Here is a 25103-nt window from a genome sequence, read left to right as displayed (position 1 = left end):
GGAACATCAGTCCACAGTGTGCACCAGTGTTCACATTTGCACAAAAACTTCCACAGGCTCCTGGTAAGGGCATTATACTATGAACGAGTGGAGATTTAATTTAATTTTTTTTGTATTAACAACAGTTCTTATAGCACAAAATTACAAATAAAGTTGGGCTAAAAACAAAAACATCAGACTGACATCATGTAGATGAGAAGTTCAAATTGCTTTAATAAATAATGTTATTATACAGCTTTACAGAAATCGATAGGAAAAAATTCCTGAATAATCCTTTATGGCAGCGAGGCTGAATCCATCAGAGGGTGAAGGAGCTCTGCTGCCTCAGAAGTGTGGACTTGAGTGGGAGTAATGTCCATGCTGTAGAGCAGTTTGTCTGTACCTCATTTCTGACCAATGATGCTTCCAGCCTTGAGGATCAGTTTGATCCTTCTGGCACTGATGCTGCAGATTAGCAAAAGCCCCAGACTGCATGGGATGGTGATCATGGTAAAAGGTTTCTTTGCTCACACTGGTAATAAGTGTAAATAAAAATTAAACTCTGTGCTAAATGGATCTATGTCAGATGATGCACATCCAAATTTCTGAAGGAATGTTTTACAACCAGTTATTTAATTCTCTTATGGTGAGAAAGTTCACTCTCTCATACACTCCCTTCCAATAAGGAGCCTTGCTTTTGTGTGTGTCCTTGCTTCAGTTCTTTATGGTGGATGTCTACAATAGTGATGGGACTCCTTTGACTGTGCACCAGCTTTGTGTTCAGCTGGAGAGAATATGCAGCTCTTCGCTGGAGACCAGCACAGAGCCTGTTGGCATCCTCACCTCCTTAAATCGTGACTCCTGGAGCAAATGCTATGACAGATTGATCCAAGGTGAGCACAATTATGCTTTTGTACAGTTGTAAAGAAGCTAATGTATATGTAAGGGGGATTAACTGGGAAATGCTGTAATGCAAGCGCTAAACTGATGTTAAAACTAAACAACGTAATACTTGATCATAAGAGGCCAGGTAAAATTGGAATTTCTCCATGTAAGAAAGTTATATTAAGTAGTCAGTGAAAATCAAACTGCTTTATTGAATCTCTGGAAAAACCCTGTTCATCTCATAGCATAGCTTTATTTTATTTTTATTTATTTTTTTCATTTAAAAAATAAAAGGTAGAAAAGAGCATGTGGAATAAGAGTTGCCACTATGAGTGTTCATTAATTTGACGAAGGGTGATGTTTTCATAATAAGGGTATAATGGGCACCAGTGGATTCCACTAAACTGAGCTCAGTAAACTCTGTCCTGTTTTTCTGAGTGTTTACAGCCAAACCTCACACATTGCCGTTCTGTAATAATACTAGGAATTTATTGAAACAGAGCAGAACTGGACTTAACGGAGCATAGGAATGTTTATATAAATTGGCCAAAATGCAGCTGTTAATGGGACTGTGCTACTACTAAACGGTATGTTGTGTTAGTCATATGCACAGTATTCCCACTCTTATGCTTTCCTCCTTAGACATTTGAGATCATTTATTCCATCAACTGTTTTTGTATTGTTACAATTGATTTCAAGGTGTAATGCAAAGAGTAGAGGGGATGTTTTTAAACCTACTTTGAACACTAAAAAGTAATTTAGCAGACGTGGGGGAAATTGGACAGAGGCAGGAAAATCAACCTCCTCCTCCCCAGCAAATAGAACCTTGAGTTTCACACACTGCAAAAAACCCCAAAGTGATGCATGCATTTATGAAACTGGCATTGTAACACTATCTTGTCACACAGACTGCTTAGTATCTGATGGTTAATGCAAACAAATGGCATTTAAGTGACCCCTTACAATCAACTGACTCAATCTTTTATTTATTTTATCCTAGTTTTATCACCATCTTGACACACCCAAAGTCCGTTTGAAGATGCGAGTGGTCCTTGCGTCCTGGTCCTTGTAATCAAAACGACTGTTTTAGAGGAAAAGGGATCAAAAGTTTATTCCATATGGTTGTAATTCTTTTGGTCACTCAATTGTCTCGGTATTAAATACTAGTGAATAAAAGTAAAGTCAGCATTATCACAGGGGAAATGGCGGTGATAATCTGGGTGACAGACACCAAGAATCCCCTGAAAAGCAGAAGTGCTGGGACAGGGGGACAGAGACAAGGTAACAGTGCATTTGAGAGGACCCTTGTATTAAAATGGCGTTTCCCTATATGAACAACATAAGCTCTGGTTAATTCAGTTTCTATTGACTAGCATATACTGCAACATTTGGTCAACAACAATGAATTATTTTTTTTTATTATTATTATCAATGGTAATATACAAGTTATGCAATAACTTCTAAACGTGTAAGTAGGCATAAGTATTTGACTGAATATGAATGGGTATCATGTATGCTTTGTCTGTTGCATTTGTGTCCAGATAAGCCCAACAAAGAAGCGCTGTCAGCTATCCAGAGGAGCATCTGTGTAGTATGTCTGGATAAAGCCATGCCTCAAGTGCCCGATGACATGTACTCCAGAGGTAATGTCCTCCAGATGATGCATGGAGGAGGCAGCCAGTGGAACAGTGCCAACCGCTGGTTTGATAAATCAGTACAGGTGATTTGAATCATAGTAGATAAACTTCATTTGTATAAAAATGGTTTGGTGTTGTGATGGACCGAGTTGAAGAACAGGAGGAGCCCAGGAATTATTAGAAAAATATAGTTTCCATTTATTTAACCCCCAAAAATTCCAAGTTCCACTGAAAACGACAACATCATCAAGGTACGCACAGGTGAATGCTGAGAGCCCACAGAGTACCTTATCCATTAGCCTTTGAAATGTTGCTGGGGCCCCATGCAAACCAAATGGCAAGACTGAACTCGAACAATCCCCACGGAGTACGGAATGCTGTCAACTCTTGAGACTGCTTAGTGAGAGGTACTTGCCAGTATCCCTTGGAGAGATCAATGGTCGTTAGATATTTTGCCTTCCCCAAACGCTCAATGAGATCGTCAATGTGTGGCATTGGGTAAGAGTCAAATTTTGATATGGAATTGAGATACCTGAAGTCGATGCAGAAACGTATCGTGCTATCCTTTTTTGGAGCCAACACAACAGGGTTGCACCACTCACTTGTTGAAGGTTGGATGATTCCAAGAGACAGCATGAGGTCCACCTCCTCCTTTAACTCCACCAGGAAGCGTTCCGGTATCCTGTAACTCATACGCTTCACAGCTGCATCAGGTTTTAAAACAATGTCATGCTCCACCAGACTCGTGCGACCTGGGTACTTTTGAAATATGTCTGAATTAATCAGAGGCGTTACCTGAGACTGTTGCTCACTGGTGAGATGGCTCAGGTCCAGGACAGAGACTGTTACTGAAGGCAAGTAGTCATTAACTTCTTCCTCCTCATCCACGCTGTGAATAAGCAAACCCTCTGTTTTATTCTCAGTGCGTGGAATCCATTCCTTAAGAAGGTTAACATGGAGCACTCTACTCCCTCGCTGGAGACCTGGTGTAGAAACTTTGTAGGTAGTAGGTCCAAGTTTCTTCTGTACTTCAAAGGGTCCCTGCCACTTTGCCAGCAACTTGCTGTCAGAAGTTGGCAACATTACCAAAACCTTCTGGCCAGGGACAAAACTCCTGTGGCGAGCTTTTTTTAATCAAACAAAGTCTTTTGTTGCCTCTGAGCAGCTGCCATATGGCTCTGAGCCAGTTCACTCATCTGCTGAAGCTTTTCTCTCATATGAATAACATATGAAATAACATTGACTGATTCCTCTTTACCTTGCTCTCCCTCCCATGAGTCCTTTTGCAGGGTCAATGGGCCTCTCACCTCATGGCCATAAAGAAGCTCAAATGGGGAGAAGCCAGTGGAAGCTTGAGGAACTTCCCTGTAGGCAAAAAGGAGGTATGGCAGCCACTGGTCCCAATCAGACCCTGTATCATTGATAAACTTTCGGAGCATTTGTTTGAGAGTTTGGTTGAAGCGCTCCGTCAGTCCATCTGTCTGTGGGTGATAAGGGGTTGTCCGCACACTCCTGATGCCTAACAGCTTATAGACCTCTTTCAACAGTGTGGACATAAAATTAGTGCCCTGGTCAGTTAAAATCTCCTGTGGGAATCCAACCCTTGAGAACAGTTGAATCAATGAGGAAGCTACAGTTTTTGCTTTAACAGTTTTTAATGGAAAGACTTCAGGATACCTCGTAGCATAGTCTGTAATGACTAGCATAAAGCGATTTCCAGATTTACTTTTTTCTACCGGACCAACTACGTCCATGCCAAGACGCTGAAATGGTATACCGATGATTGGGAGAGGTTGGAGTGGTGCTTTGGTGGGGACCCTAATTGAAGTCTTCTGACATTGAGGACAACTCCTGCAAAACATAGCAACATCTGAGCGCAAGCCAGGCCAGAAAAAGTATCGCTTGATGCGAGCGGTGGTCTTATGCTTCCCCAGGTGGCCAGCCCAGGGAATGGAGTGCCCCAAAGTAAGCACTGTTTCACAGGCTACTTTAGGTACCACTAACTGTTTAACCTGGCCGTGCTGGTGGTATAAAATGCCATCTTGCAGAATGTACAGCTCTTTATTTGTGTCAGATTCAACAGAGTCCTTTTCCTTAGCCCTCAGCAACATGGCAGACAAAGTTGGATCAACCTGCTGCATTTGTCTGATGTTCGTAGGTACTGAAAAACCTAAAGGCATATCTGGAGCAGCCTGAACTGATGTCTTTCCAACAGTGTGTTGAAATTTTTCACGTCTTCTTTGACTGCGTGGCTTCCGAGACTTCCCGGGATCTGTCTCTAGTTCAGCCTCAAAGAAGGGTAAAGCACTGAGGGTTGCATAATGCTCATCCTGATTTTTAGTTTGAGCCCTTGTTATAGCAACATTGCACTCTTGCACTTCTCTCAACAAATCATAGATGACTGGCAGATCCTCCCCAAGAACTACAGGATAGGGCAGATTATCAGCTACACCAACCTTTAACAGATAGGGTGTCCCCTGCACTTCAATAAACAGATCAGCAGTAGGGTATGGTCTTTCATCACCATGTATACAGCAAACTGATATGGTTTCAGAGGGGCATGTGTAATCGTTTGACACATATTTCCTGTGTACCAGAGTCTGTGTGCTGCCAGTATCTATTAAAGCATTAATTTCTTGTCCATTAATCTTAACTGTGGTGATTTTATTTGACTGCTTTCTCTCAGATTTAATATCCACATTCTGATGAGGCACGAAACACATCTGAGATAATTTTCTTTGATTATTAGGACACATGGGCTTAGTGTGACCTTCCTGTCCACAAAGGTAGCACACTGGTGGCCTTTTACCTGGCTTTGAGGTATTCAGGGGCTGCTTTTCCCTTGTAAAGGGCTTACCCACACCCGTCGCTGACCTCTGAGGATGCTGAGGGGGTTGCGACGGACGTGAATCTCTGGCAGCCTTCCATGCACTGTTGCTCCATGGCTGACTCTTACTTCGGGCAGCTACAAACACATCAGCCAGGGTGGCAGCCTCTGCAGCAGACTTTGGATTATGCTCCTTAATCCAGACCTGAAGCTCAGGACACAGCATTCTTAAAAACTGCTCCAAGATAATAATTTCACCAACTTCTTTTACAGTTCTGTTTTTCGGCTGAATCCATTTTTCATAAAGTTCTTTCAGTCTTGCATACAGTTCCTTGGGACTCTCATCAAAAACTTCAAGACAACGAAATCTTTGCCTGTATGTTTCTGGGTTTATATCATATTTTTGCAAAATGGCAGCTTTTACCTTGTCATATTGCAGTGAATCGTCCACATCCATATTAACATAGGCACTTCGAGCCTTACCAGTAAGAAGAGGAATGAGGTGAAAAATCCAGTCTGACTCTGGCCGACGACAAGCAGCTGCAATTCTCTCAAAAGTGGTCAGAAAATGTTCAACATCATCTTCAACAGCTAGTTTCTCCAGTTTAGGATGATGAATATGCACAGACTGACCTGTTAATATGGAGGCTGAGCCAGAACCCTCATGCTGAGATGTTGCTTGTGTCTGATAATCAGCTGGAGTTTCAACAGACTCTGGATCAGTTGATGTGGGCTCTGGAAGTGGGGTGGTTCTGGCCTGCACTTCCATTTGCAAAAGCCGAAACTGGTGTTGCAAACTCTTAAAACGCTGTTCTTGCAGTATAGCATCCTCTCTCTGCTTTTTATCTCGAACTTCCTGTTGTCCCATGAAAGCCTGAAGAATCCCAGCAATATCAAGGAGAGTTGGCTCCCTGGTATCCTCTCCTTCAGTGTCTCCAGCCACAACTGAAATTCCTTCTTCCATCTCCTTCTCCCTCTCTGGCTGCTGCAAGGCCTCTCTGGCCTCCATTTTATTTCCTCTCTTTGGGCGCACAGCATTCTGCATGGCTCAAAAAGTTTGTCAGGGGAGGAAAAAGGGCAGAAAAATGCAACAAAAAAAAATCCTGTCTCCTCAACTGAAGGATCCCACTTCTGACACCACATGTGATGGACCGAGTTGAAGAACAGGAGGAGCCCAGGAATTATTAGAAAAATATAGTTTCCATTTATTTAACCCCCAAAAATTATATTTACAAGACTAATAAATGTTGAGCTCATAAAAGAGGTCAAAGAAACAAAACTGAACTCAGGCAAAGACTGCAACCTTAACAAACCAAATGACTGCCCAAACGTACATAATTGACCTAAACATGAAATGACATACAAGGGTGTGTATATATAATGGCTGATCAGACCATTGTGACACATGAGGGGTAACAAACAAAACACAATCATAAATCACAAAGAGCAGTACAATCTAGTTTGTTAATAAACTAAACACTAAAGAAGAAAATCAAAAAACCCCATTAAACCCTAAACTCAAATATTTAATTAAATACAAATACTTTGTTTTTAAAGTAAAGAAAACACACATTCCCCCTTCAGCAGGAAGTGGTGGTGTGGTCCAATTATCTTCCTTCATATTTAATGGTTTCAAACCCTGGCTACCATCTTTTGTCCGGCAACTCCCAGGGATGATGGCAGGTAAGAAATAAAAAGACAAAGGTTAGTCAGAAAGCAAAGAAATGAAGTAGTATGAATACATAAGTAAACTAAATGTGCGCGCTTACAAATAGAACAAATGTATCCAAACCAATCAATAAAGTTATTGGAAACTAAAATGTATTAATATGTTCAAATGAAGAATGAAAATACAAAAGTTACCGACTTTAGAGTGTGGCCATGGGTTTGGCCATCACAGGTGTAAAAAATAAATAAAATAAAATTTAATTAATTAAAAAAAAATTCTAGAATCACTTATAAAGTATTTTAAAAATGTGTATATATATAATTGGATACAAAATCACAGAAGTGAGTACAAAGAATATTATAACAAATCATAAATTTTAACTTTAAAACCTTAGGTGCAACTAGGTTGAACGGTTAGTTGGTTTGTTGTTGTAATTGTCCTAAGTGCCGCATTCAGTACTGTGGACAATGATGTATTATTACAGTGACTAGAGCATGCAATAGGTATTGTTGAGAAATCAGTTTTACCCCGGTTCTTTTATTCGTCAAAACTTCCAGAGACGGCACCGGAACTCAGTAGCCATTTCACAAAACCTTTATTCATCTTTATTCATCTTCATTTAAGCATGCATCTTCTAGAAGGGAAGACGAGGCCGGTGTCCCTCTCCAAAATCTTCACCCCTTTGTTAGTTACAGCCAGATTTATAGAAGTGACCCCATCATAAAACCCCCTACGGTGTGCTGCAAACTCTGTCTGTGTCTATGTGCACGAGCACATGAATGCCTACATGTGCACGTTCCCGCGTGTCTATGTGAGTGCTCGTGTGTGACTGTGTACGCATACCTGTGTGTATGTGTGAGTGCACATGAGTGAGTGTGCGTGTGGATGTGTGTGCGTGACAGTTAAAACACTGTGGGTGTAGGTAACTCCCTAGAGGTCATAAAACCCCTCTGGGGAATTTCCACTCAGTGGGGGAGGTCTCCTACACTCTACTCCTAAGTTCACGACACAGTCAGCCTTTATTACTTTAAGGGCAGTGTCTCTACAATAGTTCTACATTATATTTTAACACATTTCTAAACTCTAAAATCAGCTAAACATTCTACAGTATCTAATAGACTTGTAGTCAAGACCGCCTAAACCAAGACAACACCAAGACTGGAGGGTATCGAGACCAAGACAAAGTTGAGATGAGACCAAGGCCGAGACAAAAGTCTTTGAACTACAGCCAGATGCTGCTTCGTTTACGGGTGTCAGGCATATTTATGTGTTTTTGCGATGCACTCTCACAGCCCTCCTCACTGCTGTCTACTGTCTCACTCACTGAGAGGACAGACGCACGCTCCACTTGACTGTCGCGTCTCTCATCCTCTGTTTTTCACATAATGATATTATCCTATATCCTCGCATGTGATTGGCCACAATATGGAGGGATTGGAGCATAACTGAGCCACTGCGTGAGAGCTGAGCAGCTAAAGGAAATTAAGTGAGGAGCCGGCTCTCATTCAGTGGGAGTCGACTCTTCTGATTGACTACAAAGCACTCTCTAAGCACGGCTCTTAGAGCTGATGCTTTTGCACATGACCGAACGTTACGTTGTGTGTCAAGGATACTGTTGACTCCAAATCTATTACTATTACTATAGTAATACTATAGTACTATTGCAAAAACTGTAATTAGATTACCGTTACTTTCCCGTAGGAATGCTGCGTTACTGCATTACTAAAACCGTGATTTATTTATTTATTTATTTTTTGCGAGAATGTCTCATGACAGTGACGTAAGCAAGTGCAACGTTCGTGACAACAGCTGTGTGCAGATCAACAATGGATAATATATGGAGTGCGGGAGAGAGTATGAGCATGCAGCGTTTAAAGCGTGGAAGTACTGACCTTTAAGTTTGATTCCATAAAAAGTGACAAAAACATTAGCGTCCGTTGTGCATGGGAAGAAAACTTCTTTTTACAGCGAAAAAACCCCTAAACTTCCAAGCAAGCACCGAGTGTGCTACGACGTAATGGGAAACTCACAGAGAAACTCGCGGATTCTTCAACTGACCGCAGCACACCTGCACCAGAGGAAACCTCCGCCTACCCTACTCCTGCTTTACAGGTGAAAATAGAGCAAAAGGACCGCTGAGTCTTTGACTTTATTTATTTTCTGCTGTGTTTTACTTGCATCTATTTGAAAGAGTGAGTGTAAACACAAAAACTATTTTATTTTATGTGCTGGAATGTGCAGAAAATAGGTTTAAATGTTAAACTAATTTATTCAAGTCAGAGAATGTTGCATATAATTAAATTTTTGCTTGATGCATAAAGTTAAAAGATTAAAACTGATAAAACAAGTTTAAAAAAAGATACTTTTCCATTTGATTACATTTTGTATGATGGATTATGCAGAAAAAGTAGAATTGGGCTGAAAGCTCTATCGCTTTATCACCTCTTCAGGTTGTAAATCGTGTTTTTAAAAAGTAACTAAGTAATTAATTACTTTTGAAAATAAGTAATCAGTAAAGTAACGGGATTACTTTTGGGGGGAAGTAATCAGTAATTAGTTACTGATTACTTTTTTCAAGTAACTTGACCAACACTGGTGAGGAATCTTGGAGACCTTGTAAACCAGGATATGTCCTTTGGTGGGCATGTTAAACGAATATGTAGAACTGATTTTCCTCCATTTGCATAAGCATAAAATGAGAAATATCCTGTCTCATAGTGATGCAGAAAAACTAATTCCTGCATTTATTACTTCTAGGTGGAACTACTGTAATTATTAGTTCTTCTTCTTTGAGCAGATTTCTCCTATACTGGCTTCTCTTCATTGGCTCCCTGTTAAATCCACAATCTAATTTAAAATACTTTCACAACATACAAGGTCCTGAATAAACACTTCATCTTACTAAGACTTTAAAGTACCATATGACCCAATTGGAACATGTGATTGTTAGTCTTTTCTCTGGATTATTGTAGGTTCTTTACATTAAAATATAAAGCAACTTAGGGCAACTGCTATGATTTGGCCTTACAGTGGGGCAAAAAAGTATTTAGTCAGCCACCGATTGTGCAAGTTCTCCCACCTAAAATGATGACAGAGGTCAGTAATTTGCACCAGAGGTACACTTCAACTGTGAGAGACAGAATGTGAAAAAAATAACAAAAATGCAACTCAATACTTTGTAACATAACCTTTGTTGGCAATAACAGAGGTCAAACGTTTACTATAGGTCTTTAACAGGTTTGCACACACAGTAGCTGGTATTTTGGCCCATTCCTCCATGCAGATCTTCTCGAGAGCAGTGATGTTTTAGGGCTGTCGCCGAGCAACACGGACTTTCAACTCCCGCCACAGATTTTCTATGGGGTTGAGGTCTGGAGACTGGCTAGGCCACTCCAGGACTTTCAAATGCTTCTTACGGAGCCACTCCTTTGTTGCCCGGGCGGTGTGTTTTGGATCATTGTCATGTTGGAAGACCCAGCCTCGTTTCATCTTCAAAGTTCTCACTGATGGAAGGAGGTTTTGGCTCAAAAGCTCACGATACATGGCCCCATTCATTCTGTCCTTAACACGGATCAGCCGTCCTGTCCCCTTGGCAGAAAAACAGCCCCATAGCATGATGTTTCCACCCCCATGCTTCACAGTAGGTATGGTGTTCTTGGGATGCAACTCAGTATTCTTCTTCCTCCAAACACGACGAGTTGAGTTTATACCAAAAAGTTCTACTTTGGTTTCGTCTGACCACATGACATTCTCCCAATCCTCTGCTGTATCATCCATGTGCTCTCTGGCAAACTTCAGACGGGCCTGGACATGCACTGGCTTCAGCAGCGGAACACGTCTGGCACTGCGGGATTTGATTCCCTGCCGTTGTAGTGTGTTACTGATGGTGACCTTTGTTACTTTGGTCCCAGCTCTCTGCAGGTCATTCACCAGGTCCCCCCCGTGTGGTTCTGTGATCTTTGCTTGATGAGATCTTGGGTGGAGCCCCAGATCGAGGGAGATTATCAGTGGTCTTGTATGTCTTCCATTTTCTTATGATTGCTCCCACAGTTGATTTTTTTCACACCAAGCTGCTTGCCTATTGTAGATTCACTCTTCCCAGTCTGGTGCAGGTCTACAATACTTTTCCTGGTGTCCTTCGAAAGCTCTTTGGTCTTGGCCATGGCGGAGTTTGGAGTCTGACTGTTTGAGGCTGTGGACAGGTGTCTTTTATACAGATGATGAGTTCAAACAGGTGCCATTCATACAGGTAACGAGTGGGGGACAGAAAAGCTTCTTACAGAAGACGTTACAGGTCTGTGAGAGCCAGAGATTTTCCATGTTTGAGGTGACCAAATACTTATTTTCCACCCTGATTTACGAATAAATTCTTTACAAATCCTACCATGTGAATTCATGGATTTTTTTTCACATTCTGTCTCTCACAGTTGAAGTGTACCTCTGGTGCAAATTACTGACCTCTGTCATCATTTTTAGTGGGGGAACTTGCACAATCGGTGGCTGACTAAATACTTTTTTGCCCCACTGTATATGATATATTGAATTAAAATGTATTCTTGCGTCACAATTTGCAGACAGTCTAAAGATCTACAGAGCAAAACTAAAACTGAAGCACAATGTCTTAATTACTGAAAGATATAGACTAATCCAGCTTGAAATGTAATGCTAATGGCTGTTTTGCCTTCTTTGTTTCAGTTCATTATTGGAGAAGATGGGGCATTTGGTAACAACGTCTCGCATAGTTGTGCAGATGGTACAATTGGTATGACCTTGACTGATTATGTTTCAGCATCCATGTAAGTATACATTTAAAATGCAGTGTTCTATAGTTTAGTTTTGTTGTTTGGTCTGTTAACAAAAGCTCAAATATGAGGCAAGGTGACTTCTAAAAATACATTATTCTTACCCTAACACAGACAAGTGTATTTCTTTTCCATTAAATTTATAAGACACAAGGATAGACTGATCCTTGTGCTTGGGGCTTGGACATGGAGGCAACAGCCTAAGGAGAGAACTTTCAGAGAAAGCTCATTTCCACTGCTTGTAAAGGCAAACTCATTCTTTCCGCCAATTCATTGACCATAAGTGAGCATGGGGACGTAGCTTGATCAACAACTTAATCAACAGCTTCCCTTTTACCCTCAGCTAACTTCACCACAATGTAGTGGTACAACATCCACATCATTACAGAGCCGGCAAAAGTCCCATGAACAGCTCACTCCTGAACAGGATATTGAGATGAGTTCTACGTAAGCTTTTCCGGTTGAGTGAACGCTGGCGCGACTGGCTGCCGCTACTCACCGGCCGCCACTCACCACTATCGCTAACGTTAACGCTACTGGACTCTGGACTTCTGGACTTTTGTCCTACTCCTGTTTCTAAGGCCCACCGGTGTCCCTACCCGGCTGTTCCTGTCCATGATGTGGCCTTTCAGGATCTATGTACTCTCAGTGTGGGTCTGGATCCTTATGTCATCGATCTACCGACTCGGCACTGGACTTCATCAATATACAGCTGATGAGCTCCTCTGCCTCCGCTTCTCTTTAGCTGCTCCGCCGTTGGCTGCTCTTCATTTCCACACGGACATTGCCTTCCTCCCTCGTCGAAAGTACGTACATCGAGGCTCCCGTCGGTATTTCCATCAGGATAATTCCAAACCAATTCAGTCCTTCTGGTCCACCTCTGGTCGCTCTCAACGGAACCCCTGCAGGTCTATTGACCGCAATGTTCTGACTGGTCTGCCTAGGTCGGCTAACACTCTCATCCAGTCCGACAGTATTTCTGTCAACTTCGGCCTGCTTAATATCCGTTCGCTTACGAACAAAGGACATCTCATCCAGGATCTCCTAACAGACCGTAAGTTTGACTTTTTCTGCTTGACTGAGACATGGCAACAGCCCAATGACTTTTCGCAACTCAACGACTCCACCCCCCCGGGGTTTGTTTACACCTGCCAACCTCGCGAGTCCGGCCGTGGTGGTGGCCTCGCGATAATCTATCGCGAGAACTGGAAAGTCTCGCCGCTGTCCGCCCCTACGTACAGTTCCTTTGAATCTGTTGTTTGTCAACTTTCAGGACCTACCCCAACTGTAATAGCTGTCATCTACCGCCCCCCAAAATTTAATTCTGTTTTTATCAGTGACTTTGGCGATCTGCTGACCAATCTAGCTACTGTCTCCCCTAATATAATATTGCTGGGTGACTTTAACGTTCACGTGGATAACTGCGACCATCCTCTTACCAAGGACCTTCTATCCTGCCTTGATAGCTTCAGCCTTAAACAATACATAAACTTCCCTACCCACATTAAGGGCCACACTTTGGACCTAGTCTGCTGTTCTGGACTTACCCCCTCCATCTGTACAGCTGACGAACTGCTTATTTCAGACCATCTACTTCTCTCCTTTAATGTTCACATGACCCTCTCTGTAATTAACAATCCCCGTATTATCTCTTTCCGGAATATCAAGAATATAAATCTTGATATCCTTTCCTCTGCTTTTTCTAGCTGCTTGTCTTCTAACAACTTAGCTATTCAAGAGGACCTGGTACTTTTTTATAATCATAGCCTTAGTAGTATTTTAAATTCCCTGGCTCCACAAAAAAACAGAACTGTACTTTTTTCTCGCTCTGCACCCTGGTACACCCCTGAACTCCGGCTACTGAAGCTAAAGGCCGACAGCTTGAACGTCTCTATAAGAAAACTGGCCTTACTATTCATAAGGATATGTTTAATAACCACGTTCTGTTTTACCAGGAATGTATTAGTCAAACCAAATCTGCTTATTACTCTGCTATTGTCTGCTCAAGTGAGAACTCTACCAAGACCCTTTTCTCACTATTCAACTCTTTTAACAGGCCACCTGATTCTCTCCCTGCTCATCTCTATTCATCTAACTTCTGTGATGCTCTAATGCTATTCTTTATTGATAAAATTCATAAAATACACTTAGACCTGGACCCTAATGCTCAATGTAGCTTCTCTGTCCTAACTTCTCCCCCTTCTCACTTCCTCTCTGTTTTTCAACTTCCATCCTTAGCTGATATTGCTGATCTCATCCATAAATCAAAGCCTTCTACCTGCCAGCTCGATCCTATCCCCACTGTCCTCGTCAAAGCCTGCTTACTCCTTCTCCTTCCCCTCATATCTGCTATTATTCACTCTTCACTCACCACTGGAACTGTTCCTGCTTCCTTCAAAGTTGCTGCTATTACCCCAATTCTGAAAAAAACTGGTCTAGATCCCAACAACTTTAATAATTTTCGTCCTATCTCCAATCTACCATTTCTCTCAAAAATCCTTGAAAAAATAGTTGCTTCACAAGTCCATCTTCACCTAACTGATAATAACCTTTACGAACAGTTCCAGTCTGGCTTTCGTCCTCTACATAGCACTGAAACTGCTCTTATAAAAATAACAAACGACCTTCTTATAGCAGCTGATTCTGGTCTCCTCTCCATCCTTATCCTTCTTGATCTGAGTGCAGCTTTTGACACCATCTCTCATCCCATTCTCCTTAGCAGATTAGCTTCTATTGGTCTCTCTCACACTCCACTAGCCTGGTTTAAATCATACCTATCTGACCGCACTCAGTTCATTCAATTAAAATCCTTCACTTCTCAGCTTTCTCCTTTATCCACTGGGGTGCCCCAGGGATCTGTCCTCGGGCCCCTTCTTTTCATCATCTACCTTCTTCCACTCGGACATATTTTTCGTAAATATAATATTCAGTTCCACTGCTACGCCGATGACACCCAGCTCTATCTCTCTACCAAACCTGACTCTACTCTTCCTCCACCCTCCCTCATTCTCTGTCTAGCTGAACTTAATTCTTGGTTCTCCTCCAACTCTCTTAAACTCAACAGCAATAAATCAGAACTTCTTCTGGTTGGCACTAAACGACTGCTATCCAGAATTAACAATTTCTCTCTCACCATCAATAACTCGCTGGTCCCTATCTCTCCCTCTGTGAAAAGCTTGGGTGTCATTCTCGATAGCACATTATCCTTTAACTCACATATCAATAATATTACACGTGCAGCATATTTCCAACTCCGTAACATTAATCGCCTCCGCCCCTTCCTCACACCTCACGCCACTGCCATTCTCATCCATAATCTTGTTATCTCTAGAATTGACTACTGCAACTCATTATTTGGCCTTACACAAAAATCTATCAACAAGCTCCAACGTGTCCAGAACTCTGCTGCCCGTATTATTACTAGGACTTCTTCTACCCACCACATCTCCCCAATCCTGAAGCAACTTCACTGGCTCCCAGTCAAATTTCGTATCCATTTTAAAATAATTCTGTATACATTCAAGGCTATTCATTCTCTCTCTCCACCGTACCTCTCTGACTTATTACAGATGAAGCTCCCATCCCGCTGCCTCAGATCTTCATCTTCTCTTTCTCTCTCTGTTCCCTCTGCTCGTCTGATCACAATGGGAGGGAGGGCCTTTAGCTGCTCTGCCCCTCGACTTTGGAATTCCCTACCCCCGGACCTCAGAAATATTAGTTCATTCTCTCTTTTTAAGTCCACCCTCAAAACTCATCTGTTTAAAATTGCCTATTCTTAAATTTCTGTATGTTTTAACTTTTATCTTCTATTTTTACCATTGTGTATATTTCCAGTTTTTATCTGTTGTACAGTGTCCTTGGGTGCTTTGAAAGGCGCTATTTAAATAAAATGTATTATTATTATTATTATTATTATTATTACTGGAGGTAGGAATTAAAGATCTCCTGGACCAGGGGGGCTTCTCCCAGATCATCCCAGTGGACCTTTACACATTTAGGCATGCCAACCCTGTTCAGCATCCTCCCCACCACCTCATCAACTCACCACAAGGTGATGCTTAGTTGACCGCTCAGCCCGAGTGTCCAGACCATACAGCCACAGACAGGGCTGGACTGGGACAAAAAATCAGCCCGGGTATTTTGACTAGAGACCGGCCCACCAGGTATTATAGGAAAAACCATAAAGCCTTTGAATGAAAACAAACGTCGTTGTGACAGTGATGTACACTGTCTTGTTGGTACATATGTATCAATCTAATAAACTTAAACCTACACCATCCTCCCTATTCTGGTATTCTAAACAGTACTTAGCCGAAACCCAAAGACTGCTTGGTTGAGTTAACTTCCTGAACTATCTACAACATATGGTGGAAACCTGAAATTAAGACAGAGAAGACTAGAAGTAAGACATGACTATTACTGAATATTAAAAATAATAAATGACAGATTTAGCGATATTTTCATAAACTATTTATTTACCACATCAATAAACGGCATGGCAGGGCAAAATATTTTTTCTAACATGGCAACCTTTTAAAAGTGAAAGGAGACAGAAAGACAGGTGAGAAAGAATAAAACTAAACTGACTTTTTGAAGGCATTTTACACAAAGTACTAGTACAGTATCTAGAAAATGTGGGGAAAATACTGGCATCATGTACAGTAATTTCTTCTGAAGAAATTATGTTGGGACCCTGAAAAGAACTTACTATGTACAATAATGGATTTCTATAAATTTGACATCAGATGAAAACATTGGTTGTAAGATTCAGATAATTATTTGTTAAAAGCTAGAAATTTTAAATGAGAATAAGAAAGAAAAGTATTTCTTTGTGCCCCCCTTTCCCTGTTAATGCCCTACCTGGCCCCCTGGCAAAACTTTGCTAGACCCGCCCCTGCACAGTTACCAGCTGTCAGCTACATAGAAAAGGTGTAAGTTGTCTCTCAGAATCAGTTCATAGCTTCCCTTCAACCCATTCATGTCACCTAAAAGGTAAACCTGTTTCTCCATCACCTGTTCAGCTCTGATGATTCAGTAAGGACCTCTCCTGGTTTCATCTTCATGTTTCCCTCTCACCAGATAACCAAACTGATATCATGACCAGCACTTTTTACAGCTGTAGCTCCAGCAAACCTCAGCTGATACTAGAAAGTAATATTAAATAAATTCTAACAACAGCTGATCAAGTTTAAAGGCGCTTCTGCTGTTGAACACGACCTCAGCTAGTTTCCTCTTTCTGGCGCAAAGCAGGAGACAAACAAGCAAGAGAGACGGGACTTGCGGCAGAAACGCCGATCAGCTGATCATTGATCAGTTTTGTGATTGAAGTAGCAACAGGGGGGGATGAGAGAAGAGGCAGCTGACAGCGTAAAGACACAGAATAACTCCAGCTTTTTGTCTTTTTTTTTTTCTTTTTATTGTAGCTGAAGTACGGGACAAATCGCGTTTATTTTCAGCTCAATACGAAACGTGTAATATTAACTCTGAATACCAGAGGATTCTGTTTTTTACGGGTTGGTAGGCAACTCTACTAACTAACCATATGAATAAAATAAAGTTCACCAGTAACATAATAGCACCCACCCAACTCTATAGAAAGTCCGTCATGCTAGCTAGTACACAGTACCAGTTATTGTAACTGACTGTAAAAAGTTAACAGAACGAAAATAAACTCCACCTAAACTTGGTTTATATCTGACCCAGATAGACTGCAGGTCATAACTTCTTACCTGAAGCTCATCTCACCAGACAGTCGGATTGGCGGCTGCTTTGGGTCTCGCCACCTCCGCCTCCCCTTTCCCCCATCCACCTGCTGGCCTCCATCACTTGCTAATTTTACTGAATCTGTGAAAGCTCCACCATAGCCACTACCAAACAATTGCGTTATTTTTACACGTCTGCCAGCATCTGTCCAATCCGCCACCTTTCATCACCCTGCGATGTCTTGGTGCCACATTTTCTCATGAAGACCCTTATGTTTGAACATGTTATGGACAGACTGATCTTAATCTGAGTGTGGTCAGATTCAGATCAGGCAGGCCATTCCTCTAATCACACCCCTCCAGGTCTTGCTGTCATTGCCCACATTATTATTGAAGTCTCCCCATAGGACAAAGTTGCTTGGTGGTGTACTCTCTAGCACCCCACCTAACAACTTCGACAATGCTGGCTACTCTGAACTGTCTTTTGGCACATAAGGACAGACAACAGTCTGTTTTCTGGCCCAGAAGTGCAGGGAAGCAACAATCTATGAAACCCATGCCAAAGGATGGATTCACCAGCTACTTCAGTCTGCATGTCAAATTATCCATGTACAACTATTGGAATTTGATTGTGTGCACAAATTTTAGACAAAAAGCTTAGGCGTTGTCAATTTGTGGAACCAGAACCTCAATCCAAGAAGGCTTGCCCAGTTTTGAATGCCACTTTCCGGAAGCTCTTCTACCAGCCACTCCTGTTCTGGCAGCTCCCTTCTAGATCACTGCTCTTGGACTATGACTGGGTTTGGTTTTGTAGCCTAGACATTAAGCCCTAGGGATCTGTTACTATAAAAATGGTGGTCTAACCTGTTAGAGCTATTTATACTAATGTGGATTAATACTCAGGTTTTTATCTTTAATGTTTAACAAAGGGTTTAAAAAAAAGTGTTCTTGGGGATGGGATCTCTTTCAATGCTGGCTTTCTTGACATTATAAAAAAAAGTGTCTTTGGAGATGCTTGAGGCTTTGAGTGCTCAGGGTAACAAAGCGCTATGAAAGTAAAAGTCCAGTTACTGTGGTTTCAATCTGGAGTTGCCCAATCTAGAGACAGCACTAACTCCAGCTTTCCCACCAGAGAGGTGACATTCAATGTGCCAATAGCCAACTTAAAGAGCCTGCCAGGGCCTGTGCCTCTGACTGCCACCCAAAACACACTAGAATGCTTCCTGTGGGTGGAAAGCCCATCTGTGACTTTATACTTTTTTCTTTTTTTTTTCTCCTTAAGCTTTCAACACACTTGCAAAAAGTCTCTTGATAGAAATGTCCATTGACATAAGAGATTGTTTTACCTGTGCTGGCTTTTTTCTGCCCCTCAGTAGCATTCCCTGTTTGTCATTTGTTTTGTTTTTTTCTCCTTTTTGGAAACAGCAAGAAACTAGAGATCATAGAGTCTCCCACGGTGCCTTTGCCCACACCTCAGAAACTACACTTCAACATCACAGCTGACATCAAAAAAGCAATTGAGGAGGCCAAACAAAGCATTGATAAGTGAGTACAAAAGCTACTGCTCAAGTTTTAGTTGCATAGCCCCACTGAAAACAAAAATCCATCCCCAGAGGAAAAACCCAAATAAACACGACTAAGGGTGTTTTCACACCTATAGTTCATTTAGTTCAAATCAGTAAATGAGTTTGTAAACTCTCGTGGTTTGGGTTGTTTTCATACAGAGAATAATCAAAGTATACTTCAAGCGCAGCAAAATGCGTCGCGTTCAGTTCTTTGGCCAGATGTGTCTGGGGCAGAAGCAACAAAAGTAAACATCTGAAGAAGGTGCTGTAATCCTGGACTATTGGAGAACAGAGAATTTCCATTCATTTCACAGCTAGTTGTAAGCCCCTGCAGACCTTGCACATCCATAGTACTTTGCTACAATGAGAATGCAAATTGTATGTTGCTATGGGAAGTTTTTAGCTCAAACTTGAAATGTACACCTTTTAAAGTTTAGATTGGTCGGATCCACACCAGAGTGTGATCAAATGTTCACACATGCACAAATGAGTTTGATTTTAAATGGACTAAACAGACTAAACTTTGCTTCAAAGTAACTATCAATGGAGCACAACTTTAAAACTAAAAGGTTTATAAATGAGCCCCCAGCTATAGACAGAGGCTCATTAAAATGGAAAACCCTCTGTGGGCCATAATGTCATGAGGCCTCTGAGGAGGAAGAAAATAACCCCAGGTTTCTTTTCAACACTGTAGCTAGGCTGAGAGAGTCTGAAAAGAAATTTTTGATTCATATAATTTTAACCATTTAAAATAAATAAATAACCATCCCTCAGATGTTACTTTATGTATAGGGTTCATTACTTTTTTTTTTTCTCTATCCAAGCAACAAACATGACTGAGAGTGGACTCTCCTCTGTGCCTGTCCTGCTAGACCTCCGTGCAGCATTCGATATTACTGTAACATTTTATTACAGAGTTGAGCATGCCGTAGGAATTAAAGATGATGCACTGCAGTGGTTAGAACCATATCTGATGTCCATGTAAATGGGGAGTCTTCCTTACACACTAAGGTTAATTTATAGTGTTCCAGATAAATCTGTTCTGGGACCGCTTCTGTTTCACATTATACATGCTGTCCTTAGGCAGTGACATAAAAAAAAAAAAAACGGCATATTGGCTTATCTTTAGCTCTGTTAAATCCAGTATCCAAGTTAAAATCCTGCTCATACAAGTTCTTGAATATTCAGGCTCCATCTTAATCTTAATGACCTTATGGTACTGTATCACCCCATTAGCACTTGTTACTCTCAGAGTGCAGACTTACTCGTTTTCTAGGATATTTAAAAGTAGAATGTGAGGCAGAGCCTTCAGCTTTCAGGCCCCCTTTCTGTGGAACCAGCTTCCAGTTTGTATTCAGGAGACAGAAACCATCTTTACTTTTAAGATTAAGATTAGGCTTAAAGCTTTCCTGTTTGATAAAGCATACAGGTAGGACTAGATCAGGTGACCCTGAATCTTTCTTTAGTTACACTGAAATAGGTGTAGGTTACTGGGGCTTCCCATGATGCACTGATGTGAGTAAGGAAGACACTTTTCATTCTGCATTTGATCATTAGTTACTGTTTTATACATTGTGTGTTGTCCTGCCTCCCTTCATTGGTGCCACCTCTCCCAGTGTCCTGATTCTGAAAAGAGAAATTGCAGTGCAAAACTCCATAGTTCATTACCTCCATTCTCCATACTTAACAAGGCATATATACATATTTTAATAGCAATACTTATAACAGGAGCATGCAATACACAAACACATCTGTTATCCTATCCTCTTCACAACAGAATCGTCCAAGACCTGGATTTCAGTATTCTCTCATTCAGCCACTATGGGAAAAACTTTCTAAAAGCAAACAAGATGAGTCCTGATCCTTTCATACAGATGGCTATACAGCTGGCCTACTACAGGTGAGTAATCTAAACCTTACGGAGATGTTTCTGTAGGCTGACTTTTTCTTGACCAAGTTAAGATGGAACAGACAATCCTAAACTCATTAACCGTAACAACCTGGGTTCACACTCATACAAAATGCTGTAGTCACAGATTTAACAAATTTTTTTTCCTGCATAGACCTAATTGAGAGCAAAGCTTATTTAACATTCACATAAAATGTTGATCCTTATCAAAAGCACATGTATTTCTTTGTTAATCTATATACCTAAACTTTATAGCCTGCTTAGTAATTAGATTGTTGCCAGCTGACCCTTCTGAAGGGCCTGACACAAGATTTTCATTACAACTGTTAAGCTGTAATGAAGTCATTTGTATGAGACTGGTGATGGTTGCAATTCTCAATTTAGAGAAGGTTTGGGCTGCACCAACAAAATGTTGAAGTTTTAAACTTGTCTGTTTATTAACCATGCATTGTAAAGATAAAGAATAAAAAAACAAATATTGTAGTGTGACTAGAACATAGCTTTGACTTGCACATCATTGACTTCTCTTATATTTTGTTTTTACACAGTATCCCAACATTTTTGGAATTGGGGTTTCATTTTGGAACACAGGTTGTTTAAAATATTTTTCTCCAATCTCTTGGCAGGGTGCACCGGCAGCACTGTGCATCTTATGAAGCTGCCTCAATGCGACTGTTCAGGCAGGGACGTGTAGGTGAAATCCCCTCAACTTCAAGTGCCTCAGTTGCCTTTGTCGTGGCTTTTAATGACCCAAACAAGAAGGTATGGGGAGGGTGTGTGTGCAGGTATTTCACTCTAGGATTGTGGGTAGAGTTATTTTTCTTTGACACTGACATAATTTTCTGTGGCACTGAGTTTTATATTCAGAGTTCACAATACATCTGCTGTGGATGATTGCATTATGACTAATCAAATCAATCCCCATGAAGAATCTGAATGGGATTTTTTTTTTTTTTTTTTTACCTGCAGAACACTCTGTTCTGTTGCCTACTTTTCTTTGGTGTCACTTCAGTATTTGAAGTAAGCTGACAGTTTCACTTATTTGCATGTTGCTGGTATGTAATGCTTTAGATTACAAACTTCTGTCATAAACACTACCTTGTTACAAGTGATGAATTGTAACTTGTAATCTTGTTGTACAGAACACAGAGAAAGTGGATCTTTTGAGGAAAGCTATAGAAGTGCACAAGTGGAACACTAGCATGGTGAGTTTTAATGACAAAACTGCTCAGTGCTTCAGTTTAGTGGCAGTCTGTTCCTGTTAAATGGGACAACAAAATGTTAACATTAACACGCACCACACTACAGTAAAAATCAGCTTACAAACTTTGCACCTCTAAATCCAGGCTGGGTAAACACAACGCCACTAACAAGCTCTGTATTTACATATCTTTCAGCTGTATTTAAAAATAACAACATTGTTGAGAGTGATGGAAGTCACACTGTTAGTCTGTATGAGCAGCTGTGTAGACTACAGAATGAGCAGTGCTGTTCCTATTGGCTGTTCCCATCACTCAGATCCTTTCCTGAAAGGGGCAGTGCAGCAGCCAGGTTGATTTAAAGCGACAGACACTGAAACAGATGATTGTTGCAGACATGGTACAAAAAATGCTGTCTGATATTTCTGGGAAACTTCAAATATGCTATAAATGTAAATTATGGGGACATGTGACACTCACATTAATATGACATCAATTGGCAATGAATAAAAGTGTAAAGTTTAAGACTCCTGTAAAGATACTGAACTCTACTCCACACTGATACCAACAAGGTAATAAATGCAGGAAAGAACGGCAAAGATGGGGGAAGAGAGGACATACTGTCATACTGATAGGCAGCAACAACTGCTCTTCTAAAATTATTTGATGGCCTTTCTCTTTAGTGCTGAATGCTCCAAGAGCAGAAAACTGACATTTTAAAAAAATAAAACACCTTAAAAATCCCCACACTGCTTCTTTGTTTTGGCTTAGTTTTTCTGTAGTTTGTTAGGTAAATACAATCTCTGATAATCTAGAATTATGACTAGATTGTAGTCTTCTCTATACAGCCATGGTAAAAACAAAGGATGGGTAACCTAAATAAATGGAGACTGTATAATTACAGAAAGTCTACGTTATCCCTTGTGTATCTGTAAGTCTGCTTGCATCTACTTGAATCTGAGACCAGATGACCTTTTTCTTCAAAATGAAACTTTTCATCAAAATGTACCACCTGCATATGGGCCTAGGCAATGGACTTCAAAGAGGTATATCAGGAATGGCTACTTAGCTCTACATGTCCATGTTAGTATAATCTAGGCTTAAGAAGATGACCATAGGATATAAAACTATGGGGTACAAAAAACCCATGCAAACATGGATAAAAGAATCGGACTTCTTTGTTGCTGTTGTGCTGAAACTGTCTGAAAAATGCTGTGTAAGCACTCTACAGGTCATGTTTAGTCCTGTGCAAACATTGTGAGTTGTCTTCTTTGTAATAGGAAATTAGTGGACAGACAGTCTTTGGACACTTCCTGGGTCTACAGCACCAAGCAACTGAGAAAAATATTCCCATGCCGGACATCTTCACAGACGCCTCCTTTGATAGAGTTTTTGACTATCGACTTGCTACAAGTCAGGTGAGGAGCACAGCTGAAACTGAGCTGACAAAGTCTTAATAGTATTATATTACTAGAGACATAATCAAACTTCTGTCTGCCGCAAAAAATGGTTAATGTTTCTCCAATTGGTATCTTTCCAAACTGATGAGGAAGGGACTCATTTATATTCTTTTGTTTAAATATTATTTTTGTTTTCAGCCTCAACTGATAGTTATGATGAACACAACACATCTATTAAGATCAAGGACACTCTTAGGCTATATGACATGGTATTAGCTGTGTTGCTAATGAGGTTTCAATCATTCTCACAAAGTGCATATCAAACAACTATATTGTTTAACACAATAATTAACCACTATGTCAAACTTTGTTCTACTTCACAAGGTGCAGTCCAAATCTGGTTGTCTCCCATGTGCTTGCCCTTATCAACGTAAAACGTATGATATATGCTATACTCTTTTGAAGGATGACATGGCTTTTGTGTTGTCAGCCTTCAAAACAAACACAGAAAATAATTCAGAAGAGCTGAAAAAAGCTGTGGAGGATGCACTGCTGGACATGAGGACCATACTGTGAAAACAAAGACATGAATAAAGTGGTGGCTTTTCACTTTTGTTGAATGCAACATTTGCTTGACCAACACTGTTGGTCAAGCAAATGTTTATGCTGGTAAAAAGAAATGATCAGTTGTAGTCAATTGTAATCACTAATGAGAAGTTTATACAAGTTTGTACAACTTATTAAAAGATTTAAGTGAGTTATATATTTGAACCTGTATACATTTGATGCCAAGTGTTAGAGAAAATCTAAAATGAATTCAAACTTGTCCAGGCAATTCTGTTTTTGAAGTCAATTTGACGCCTATTTTTGTGTTAAAAAAGAAGTACAGGTGGCTAAAAAGATATTTAATTATTGTGAAGCGAAAAGGTCTCCATCCATTCTGTTTTAAGGCTCATATATATATGACCATAATGTCAAGGCTTAATAGCAAGTACAATGTGTCCAACTAAGTACCTAATTAAAAAAACAAACTGAAATGTATGATTTTACACAGAATATTTGAAAAAACTGTCCAGGAGATTTTCTATGATAAAATATGCAATTTGTCTGTCAACACAGAAGAACTGATGGCATGTGGAAGGTCCCCACACTTTTACCTTTTCCACAACTCAGAGGATATCACCAGGCCGATCAGCTCTCTAGAGATTTTTTTGTTTTGTCTCTGTAATTCGTGGTTTTGTATTTTGGTATTTTAATTCTGAGCCTTCAGTTGGTTATGGTGTACGGGGGGGGGAAAGGGTTTTCCGGTACTATGTAAGTTAGGATGTAGATTTCCTGCAGAAGCCTAAATCAAGTCTTAATGTTAGAAGGATATTTAGTGCAGAATTTACTCTTTTTTTTTTTTTTTTTTTTTTTTTTTTACTATCTATCCTGCTATTTCAGACCCATGCTGTATTCCAAAGCCAAGTTAACTCAATGTCTGACTGAACGTGTGGTAGTTATGACAACAGCAGCAAAAACTCATGTTT

At 40.6% G+C, this 25103-nt stretch overlaps 1 protein-coding gene across 1 annotated transcript in view; it reads left to right on the top strand.

Moving 5' to 3' along the window:
• LOC146666516 (carnitine O-acetyltransferase-like) overlaps positions 1 to 24993 on the top strand; it is a 32446-nt gene extending 7453 nt beyond the window's left edge. Inside the window, exons 7-15 of the mRNA XM_085414613.1 lie at positions 698 to 872; positions 2406 to 2584; positions 11693 to 11793; positions 18927 to 19046; positions 20844 to 20966; positions 21602 to 21737; positions 22118 to 22180; positions 23455 to 23592; positions 23959 to 24993. Of these exons, the coding sequence (XP_085270739.1) occupies positions 698 to 872; positions 2406 to 2584; positions 11693 to 11793; positions 18927 to 19046; positions 20844 to 20966; positions 21602 to 21737; positions 22118 to 22180; positions 23455 to 23592; positions 23959 to 24150 (1227 nt within the window). The 3' untranslated portion in view covers positions 24151 to 24993. The remainder of the gene's footprint in view (positions 1 to 697; positions 873 to 2405; positions 2585 to 11692; positions 11794 to 18926; positions 19047 to 20843; positions 20967 to 21601; positions 21738 to 22117; positions 22181 to 23454; positions 23593 to 23958) is intronic.
• The last annotated feature ends 110 nt before the right edge of the window (positions 24994 to 25103 follow it).

This window comes from Rhamphochromis longiceps, linkage group LG7 (genome assembly GCF_057381845.1).
Source record: "Rhamphochromis longiceps isolate RC_006_pf linkage group LG7, R_longiceps_female_GT1.1, whole genome shotgun sequence".
NCBI classification, from domain to species: Eukaryota; Metazoa; Chordata; class Actinopteri; order Cichliformes; family Cichlidae; genus Rhamphochromis; species Rhamphochromis longiceps.
The sequence above is the reverse complement of the archived record's forward strand: the minus strand, read 5'-3'. Positions and strand labels throughout refer to the sequence as shown.